The 10,292-nt window shown below is 35.6% G+C and overlaps 1 protein-coding gene across 1 annotated transcript; it reads left to right on the top strand.

The window, feature by feature from the left end:
* The first annotated feature begins 4,938 nt into the window (after positions 1–4,938).
* LOC113929671 (60S ribosomal protein L35a-like) lies at positions 4,939–5,271 on the top strand. The gene has a single exon (XM_035727797.1). It carries the CDS (start codon positions 4,939–4,941, stop codon positions 5,269–5,271), a length of 333 nt encoding a protein of 110 aa, XP_035583690.1.
* Positions 5,272–10,292: the final 5,021 nt, after the last annotated feature.

The raw sequence follows: 10,292 nt of genomic DNA, 5'->3' as shown, positions 1-10,292 counted from the left end.
TTTATCCAAGAGAAAGGAAAGCTTATGTTTACATAAAAATCTGTATATCAGTGTTTACAGTGGCTGTATTCATAATACCCAAAAAGTGGAAACGATCCAAATGACCTTCAACTTGTGAATTTATTAAGAAATTGTACCTTTACACAATGAAATAATATTCAGTAAGCAAAAGTAATAAGCTAGTGATTTACTATACATTACATAAATAAATATCAAATGCACCATGTTAAGTGTATGAAGCCAGACTTGAGACTAAATATGATACAATTCCATTTATGTGACACTCTGAATAGGGACAGAGAACTGGTGAGTGAGGGTCTCAGGATAGGGAGGAGGTGATTCCCGTAGAGGAGACTACGGGAAATTCTGAGGGATGAAACTTCTCTACCTTGATTGTGGTGGCTATAGAACTATACGCATTTGTCAAAACTCATAGAACTGACCCTGAAGAAGGTGTTGTGAGTTCAGAGGAAGGAGGAAGTCACAACTGATCAAGAAAAATTAAGTGGAGCATTACACAATGGCAGTAAGGGCAAGTTATGGAAGGAAAAGCCCTGACTGAGGAAGCTGTAGGGATCAAAGTGAAAATTAGTGGTAAGGAACTGGGGAATACTAGCTAATACAACCTGTAGAAAGTCTTGACTGGTGTAATAAAGAAGTTAGCCTGTCTATGATACCCTGGTAAACACTGGAGAATTTTCACATGGAAATGACATACATTTGTACTCAGGAAGAAGAACTGAGTTAAGGTTTCTCAAAATGGCTTGTGCATTAGAAATTTCTGGTTTAGTTAATAGGAGCAATGGCCCAGAAATATGCATTTTTAACAGAACCTTAGACCTTGTCCCCAGCTAATTCTGGTGTGGTTTATGCATGAAACTGAAAAAAAAAATATTGTGACATTTTTTCAACTAATCAAGTGGTTTCATTCATTGTTTGACCAAAAGTCCTAAGATCTTCCCTCCACCATATGGGTCCTTACAGGTAAGAGGTTCAGGAAATCATCTGCAGCCTCATCCCTCAAATGCTACTGGCACTTTGAGCAGACGGAGCCACTGGAACAGTGGTCACCAAAAACCAACATGTTTTTAGTGACTACTATACGCGTGTAGACAGCTTGCATTTATTTCTGGAGGTGTCCGATGTGGTAGAAAGAGTGATGAAATCAGAGTTGTGAGACCTCAGTCAGTATCTTGCTATTGACTGTGTGACTCTGAAGCATCTACTAAACCTCTCAGAGCCTAAAGTTACCAACAGTGCGCATGTAAATTAAAATGCCTACCCTCTCAGCCTCAGGGTGACTTAGAGCTTCATAAGAAATCTTGTTTGTGAAAAGCTCTTTGAAATAATCTACCAAGTGCTATACAAATGTGAGACATTTTAATCCCTTTGGGTTAAATCATTAAATCTCTAGACAACTCTATTTAAATGCAAATATGTTGTATAAGAAGGTATAACTTTAGTACATATATTAGAGTTTTAGCTATGCATTGGAGTACATGGTTTTTTTCACAAAAATTTGACAAAGAAGAAATGGGTGGTAGGGCCATTACATTTTGATAGGAGAGGGGAAGAAACTGTACAGGAGGCAAAACTTCACTCCTACCCTCTGAGGGTATCTGGTCGGGCCTGAGAATTAAATTGACATAATATAGGTTATTATATAACCTATATATTATTGTATATTATTGTATAATGTAGGTTGACAGGAGAAAAACACAGATTTTACACAAGTTTTGCATGACACAGGAGCCCTCACAAGGAAATGAAGAGCCAAAGAAGTGGCAAAACCTAAATGTCTTCTATACTGGGTTGAAGAAAGAGAAGCAATTGTGGAAAAATAACTAAAATATATGGGGAGGGGCGCCTGGATGGCTCAGTTGTTAAGCGTCTGCCTTCGGCTCAGGTCATGATCCCAGGGTCCTGGGATCGAGCCCCGCATGTGGCTCCCTGCTCCACGGGAAGCCTGCTTCTCCCTCTCCCACTCCCCCTGCTTGTGTTCCCTCTCTTGCTGTGTCTTTCTTGGTCAAATGAATAAATAAAATCTTAATAAATAAATAAATAAATAAAATATATGGGAAGGCTAACAGAAGATGAATATTTTCATAAGATTTGCTTGTACAGAATTCTCTTAGCCTTGCGTACTCAAAGTAATTCTTATGGCATATTTTGGGGTGGCCTATATGTCTGCTACCATTCAGAATCATAAAGAAAGGAAGAAGAAGAGAGTTAGGAAAAATTCAATGCATGGATCTGAAGGTAGGTCGTAAGAGAGTTAAATAGTGCGAGGTCCAGAAGTGGACATGAAAGGCTCTGAAAGCCAATGGGCTTACTTTGAGGTATTGCCTAGGCTTGGTTCTGATTCCTCAGGGGAAAAATATCTCTGCCAAATGTGTATCTTTTTCTTTTCTTGGAGGCAACAGGGAAGGGAGTAGTAGACCTAGCTGAACAACCTATTTGCAACTTCTTTGTATGTGTGTGTGTGTGTGTGTGGTGTGTGCATCTCACATATACATATATCTGACACAAAGAATGTTGTGTGGATATACCAAACTGTGTGGACACAAAGCAGCATTCCTACTAGGTTGGAGAGACCACTGTATGTATGAATCCCCCACTTCTTTACATGCTCTCGGATCTTACATTTAGATCCTAGTGTACTGAGGGAAGAAATGGAATCTGCTGTTATGCAGTTTCTACTTTAGACCCCCCCAATAAAATGAACTGGGCTATGACATTGCCAGAAAAGAACATGTAGGTACCAGGTTTCACAGACGCTCAAAGGCATTAAGCCTCCAGAAAATGGGAAAAGGACATAAGTCAAACCTGGCCCTGTAGCTTATTTGCACATACCCAATTTCATTCTCTCCTCTCTTAGAGTTCCACATTGAAGGCTCTTCTGCAACACTAGTAAAGTTAGAGCCCTGGAAGCCCCACATACAAATAGGGCAGTGCCACAGTTTAAGGAAGAAGGCTCCTCTGACATGCATTTAAATCACTTAGATGGCTTGGTAGTTCCTTGGTTTAAAGGCAGTTAATTGTGTTGACCCTTGGGGTTATGTGAGCTTCTCAGTTATAAAGACAGCACTTTTGCCTTTGGGATTCCCAGCCTTGAAAACTGCTGTAGGCTCTCAGATCTCTCATAACTTGCCCAAATAGGAGCCAGCTTCAACTGAGGTACATTAGAACTTCCCCTAGGCATTTCCATCTGCCATCCATAAAGGCAGCTAAACAAACAAGAGCTGTGAGAGGAATACAAGAAAATCACAGAAAAATAATCTTGTTTCAACAACAAGTACCTGTCTGGACTCTTATTCAATCACTGTCAAAGGAGAAATGTGTTCCAAATGTAGAATTATACAAATTATACCAAGCCTTCTGTACTTGTCTCCATATTCATATCTGATATTTGGCAGTAAGACACAAATTCCTCTCTTTATAACTCATTTTCTTTCTTTTAAACATTAATTAATGAATGGAAAAATTCTGAAAATTAGAAGGTCCCCATGACAGCAAATGCAAAATGTGCAAAAGGATGTAGAGAGGGAAAAGAGAAGCTTCTCTTTCCTCCTAGCCCCCAGTCACCTATTCTTTTTCTAGAACCTAACTCTCACCAGTTGTAGACAGTCTTTATATATAAACATGTGTGAGTATATCCTTTCTTTTTTTTCAAATAGTATGTTATAGATTTTCTTTCGCACCTTGCTTCCGTGCTGTATCTATATTTCTATGTCTCTATATGATAACCATTTTTGTCTTCTATGTGCATTACATATAAATTTCTTTTTTAAAAAAAGACTTTATTTATTTATTTATTTATTTGACAGAGAGAGAGCACAAGCAGGGGGGAGTGGCAGAGAGAGGGGGAGGGAGAAGCAGGCTCCCCGCTGAGCAGAAAGCCCAACATGGAGCTTAATCCCAAGACCCTGGGATCATGACCTGAGCCGAAGGCAGCCACTTAACTGACTGAGCCACCCAGGCGCCCCTTACATATAAATTTCTCATATTATTTTTAATAGCTGCATTGTGTTTTTTTGTGTGGCTATAACATAATTTCTTTAACTGAGCCCTTATTCATAGTCACTTACATTGTTATGAAGCTCTTATATTACAACACCGAATATCTTTGTGGCAATATAATTTCACTCAAGTGCAAGAATACACTAGATAAATTCCGAGAAGAGGAAATGCTGGGAAAAAAAGAACATGTGTTTATATATACACACACACATATATATAAAAAAGCATGTGTTATATATATATAAATTTATATATATATATATATATATATATATATATATGGCTGCATTTCCCTCCCTAAATTATTGTACCAATTCAAACTCACACAATAACATCCAAAATTTCCTATTTCCTTATGTTACTGAATGTTCAGATCTTTGATGATTAGGTATATTAATATGAGAATTTTAATGTAACTTTCATTTGCCTTCCTCCTAAAATAATGGAGGTTAAAGATCTTTTTATATGTTTAAAAACCATTTTATTTCTTTTCTGTGAACTTTCCATTTTTTAGCCTTTTTTTTTTTATTGTGTTCTTGGTCTTGTTGATTTGTAGGAGCTGCTTTATATTAATTGTTAAGTGTAAGTATTTTTCCTAAGGTTTTTGTCTTTGTTTTCTGGTTTTTGTTCTGGTTTGTTGTCTTTTGATGTTGTTGTCTTTTGCCAAACAGCATTCTTTTTTAATTTTATTGTATTGGTACATTAACAATTTTTATGACTTTGTGTTTTATTTAGAAAGTATTTCCCAATGCCAAATTAATTTTTAAAATTATCTCATTTTTTCTGTCTTTATGGTTTTATATTCTTTACTTATAAATTTCATCTGGAATTGTTTTTGTATAAGAAATTAAGGAGGTACTTTTTTTCCCCCGCCATCTTGGAGTCTGTGGAGGCCTGCTGGGAACAGGACTCCAAATAATGTCTGGAAGGCTGTGGTCCAAGGCCATTTTTGCTGGCTATAAGCGGAGTCTCTGGAACCAGAGGGAGCATACAGCTCTTCTTAAAATCGAAGGTGTTTATGCTCGAGATGAAACGGAATTCTATCTAGGCAAGAGATGTGCTTATGTGTACAAAGCAAAGAACAACACAGTGACTCCTGGTGGCAAACCAAACAAAACCAGAGTAATCTGGGGAAAAGTAACTCATGCTCATGGAAACAGTGGCATGGTTCGTGCCAAATTCCAAAGCAACCTTCCTGCTAAAGCCATTGGCCACAGAATCTGTGTGATGCCGTACCCCTCAAGGATTTAAATTTAATGAAAAGTAAATAAAGGTGTAGATTTGTTCTCTTGTAAAAAAAAAAATTAAGGAGGTATACATAAAAACATTTTCTGTAGAAGTATATCTAGTTGTCCTAACACCAATGTGAATAACCCATTTTTCCATGATATGAAATGCTGCCTATATCATAATCATACTCTCTTATCTATTTGGCTTTATTGCTAGATTTCTATTTTTTTAAAGATTTTATTTATTTATTAGAGAGAGTGAGTGAGAGAGAGCACATGAGCTGGAGAAGGGGCTGAGGGAGAGGGAGCAGCAGACTCCCCACTGATTAGGGAGCCCGATATGGGGCTTGATCCCAGGTCCCTGGTATCATGACCTGAACCAAAGACAGATGCTTAACTGACTGAGCCACCCAGGCACCCTATTGCTAGATTTCTAAAATAATGTTTTAACTTCATAATAGGGCTTACAATTCCAAGTTGGTAACTCAAATTCTCTCTTTTTTTCTTTCCTTTCTTCTCTATCCCTCTGTGCATGCTCTCCTTCTTTTTCTAAAATATCCTGCTATATATAAATGGCTACAGACACATGAACAAATGCTCAACATCACTCATCATCAGAGAAACACAAATCAAAACCATGATGAGATACCACCTCACAAGTGTCAGAATGGCTAAAAGTAACAACTCAAGAAACAACAGACATTGGTGAGAATATGGAGAAAGGGGAACACTCTTGCACTGTTGGAGGGAATGCAAGCTGGTGCAGACACCCTGGAAAACAGTATGGAGTCTCCTCAAAAATTTAAAAATAGAACTACCTATGATCCAGCAATTGCACTACTAGGTATTTATTCAAAGGATACAAAAATACTGATTTGAAGGAGCATATGCACCCTGATATTTTGAGCAACATTATCAACAATAGCCAAATTATGGAAAAAGCCCAAATGTCCATCTACTGATGAATGAATAAAGAAGATGTGGCACACACACACACATATATACACACTGGAATATTACTCAGCCATCAAAAAGAATGAAATTTTGCCATTTGCAATGATGTGGATAGAGCTAGAGTGTATTATGTTAAGCAAAATAAGTCAGTCAGAGAAAGACAAAAACCATATGATTTCACTCATATGTGGAATTTAAGAAATAAAACAGATGAACATAGGGGAAGGGAAAGAGAAAAAAGAGAAGGAAGCAAATCATAAGAGACTCTTCACTATAGAGAACAAACTGAGAGTTAATGGAGGATGGTGTGTGGGGGATGGCTAAACGAGTGTTGGGTATTAAGGAGGGCACTTGCTGGGATGAGCACTGGGTGTTATATGTAAATTCTACTCCTGAAACCAATATGACTTTATATGTCAACTAACTAGAAATTAAATTAAAACTTGAAGAAAAAAGAAAACACTTTCTGAAAGCCCTATTTGACATCATGTTCTATACCCAAGAATTGCACCAAAGGGGGCTCCATAACATCAATATGAGAAAACAATTACAAAGATTAAAATAACACTTTTACTACAAAATACATGTACAACTCTTTTTAGAATGGAAAGATTTAAAAATAAAGTATAAGAATAACGCCCATGCTTCACAATTATACAACCTTTGAACATCTTCATCGATTTCTCATATGTTGTTATTTTCCTTTTATTTTACTGCCAGAATATTTTAAATAAAATCATAGACACCATATCATTACTTCTACAAATACTTCAATATGTCTCTCTAATGGAGAAGAATTTTTAGAAATATAATCAAAGGACCATTATCATACCTAACAAAATTAGCAATAATTATTTTGTATCAGACAACATCCAGTCCATGTTCCAAACTTCCTTCCCCGTTGTCTCAAAAACATCTTTTTATAGTTGATTTACTTGAATCTGAATCCAAACAAGTCCCATCTATCACATTTGAATGATTTCTGTCTTAAGTTTCTTTTAATTCATAATACTTTCCTTCTTTCTACTAGTTCTAACTACCCGTCCCTACAAGGTCATTCCTTTTAAACCACGTCATTTGTCCTATAGGATTTTCTCACACTGTATATTTGATTGATATGTTTGTGAATTAATTTAGCATATTTGTCTAGACTTATTTTCTATATATAGTGGTTGGAACTATAAGCTTGATTAGATTCAGAAATTCAGGTTTTATTTTATTTTACTTGGTAAAAACACATAAGTGGTTCTATGTGCTTCTTATTGTATTACATTGGAGACACATAGTATCTGATTTTCCTACTTTTTGTGATACTCAGAGTGGTCAAGAAATTCAGCTTCATCCATTATAAAGTTGCCATTAACCATTTACCTCATGCTTTTAGCAGCCATTGATGATTTCTATCTAGATCAGTTATTGTATTAGGGTTTGCAAAATGGAGATTTTCTAATTCTATTATTTCTTATCTATTTATTAATTACATATCTTCTATACATCTCTGTTAATATGATCAATATAAAACAGTTATTTCCCAATACTTTTATTATATTTTTACCTCATCATAAAACAAAAGACTATTATTCAAAATAATGGCAATAATTTTATAGTAGGAAATAAAGAAACAAGTAGGTTTTTAGTTGTCCTTTACTGGAAAACAACAACAACCATTTAATTTCCTGGGGCACATAACTATATTGTCAAAAAGAACAATAACCACCTAGGACACACATATAAAAATGTATAATATTAGCAAATTACATGAGAATACAATGATATAATGCAATATTATATATTTAAACAAAAATTTGTTAAAATTTTTATTAACTCTAATTAATATAAACTCCCGCTGGAATATAATTAACTAAAGACAAAGATTTTTGTCTATATTGTTCAGGGCTGGATTTGCAAGACCTAGAAAGACGCTTGACATCATAGGCTCTTGGTAAATATTTATTGAATCCATATTGAATTAATGAGTGAGATAATTTCAATAAGTAAGTAGTTAACAGTAATTACATCAAACGGTAAGAGAATGAAGAGGAAAATCCACTCTGGTTATTTGTGGCAACAGTTAATAGTTCACTGTGAGTTAAAAACTCATATTAGAAATCTCTGTGTGTTACTATATGTAAAGTTTAGTGGCTTTAAATTATTTACCTACTTCCCTTGCTTATAAAGTACAAACGTCTCTGGGTTGAAGAATCAGTGGCATAATTTTTATTTTTCCCATTAGTAGCCTCTAATCCTATTTTTCTAGTCAAAAGCAATTTCAAATTAAGCATCCTCCATGCTTAACAAATACTTGTTGGATGGATGAATACAAAATTCATTCATTTACTGTGGTTGCTCATAAAATATGTACCCAAGTTTTCTTTATAGAAAAGGAGTGTTTTAAGATTTCTTGCTATTTTACTTAATTATACTATTATTAGGATGGGGATAAATATATTCAAAAGTCCCTTCTGAACGTACAATCTTAAAAAAAATCTTGTGATGTCACATATATTTTATAAAGAAAGAAAAATGCCCTTGCTTAGAAATACTGGTCTACTGATTCTCCTCCAGCTTCTCTGTTAACTCTTTCTTTTTTTATGTGCCTCCTCTTCTTTTCATCTCTTACATGTAAGGGACAATGTTCACTGTTTCTCCTTTAGTGAATTTATTGACTTTTACATGTCAACAAAGAGTTACTTAACTTTTTAAATTTTTTTAAAAGTTTTATTTACTGAAGTTATCTCTACACCCGCCATGGGGCTTGAACTTACAACCCCAAGATGCATGCTCTTGTGACTGAGCCAGCCAGATGCCCCAGGAGTTACTTAAATTTTTATCTCTCTTTCTCTCACACACATTCACTCACACAAACTATATCACCAGTTCTGACCTTTTTTCCTGTGCTCTGGGTCTGCAATTCCAGTTGCACAATGCTTCAAACATGCCTAAAGCCAAGTCCCAAATAGAATTCCAAAACAATTCCACTGTATTCTATAGAAATTATTATTTCTGTCAATGATACCATTTTCTCAGTCTCTCAAGCTTAAAACCTTGTTATCACCCTTATCTCCTTGATACATTTGCCATCCACCTACAATTAATCACTAAATCCCATTGGTTTGACTTCCTTAATTTCTTGAATTGGTCTCTTCTGTTCCATTCCCATGATCCCTTCTCTCATTACCTCGCAGCTGAATTATCATAATAGCCTCTTAATTGGTCTTCAGTCTTTCTCTACTCCAATTTTGTCTTCTGCTACAAATTAATCTTCCTAATGCACAACTCTAAGTACATCACCTTGCTGCTCACAAAACCCAGTAGCTCCCATTAGAGGATTAAGTATAAACTATTTTGATTGGGATATATGACCTTTGTCTGAATCTTCCATAACATATGCCCCAATGTCCAGCCAGAGTGAGTTATTTCCCACTTCTCAAAAGAACTCTAGGATTACCTGCCTCTATTTCTTCATGTTTCTCTCCATCTGGAATGTCCCCATTCCACAGCCCTTTCCTTATCCTGGTCCATAAAATGCCCTCAAAACACCACACAAATGCCTAGGCTTTCAGACATTTTATTCATGCTTTTATCATATTGCATTCTCTCTCTTTTCTGAATGCTTACAACACTTAGTAATTTCTTCTCTTAGAATAATTATCACATGTGACTTTATATTGTGATGATTTGTATACTTACTGGATATCCCCTTTAGGAAAGAAGACAAGCTTTTATATCTATTCACATTCTTTTTTCCTCACTCACAAGACATGGTATGGTATTTTGCATACTGTAAAGCCTTACAAGTATATGTTCAATTAATGTCAAGAAGTGTTTGTGGTAATTCTGAAAAATCAGCTATACTACTTCTATGCTGACAGAAACAGCTCTGTTAAAACGGCTACTGTGCTGACATCAGCCAACTGTTACCCAGCACTGACTCAGAGAAGGGCAGTAAAGTCAAAATGTGCAGTAATGTTCACTATGAAAACTTAAAAGACAAGAACTATGCTTTCTGCTTCCTTTTTGCACATCACATAGAAGCTAATACAATGCTAATCATACTGTGACTATACATTCTTGATAATATAAACTATA

Source organism: Zalophus californianus, chromosome 5, assembly GCF_009762305.2.
Source record: "Zalophus californianus isolate mZalCal1 chromosome 5, mZalCal1.pri.v2, whole genome shotgun sequence".
In the NCBI taxonomy this organism is placed as follows: Eukaryota; Metazoa; Chordata; class Mammalia; order Carnivora; family Otariidae; genus Zalophus; species Zalophus californianus.
The sequence above is the reverse complement of the archived record's forward strand: the minus strand, read 5'-3'. Positions and strand labels throughout refer to the sequence as shown.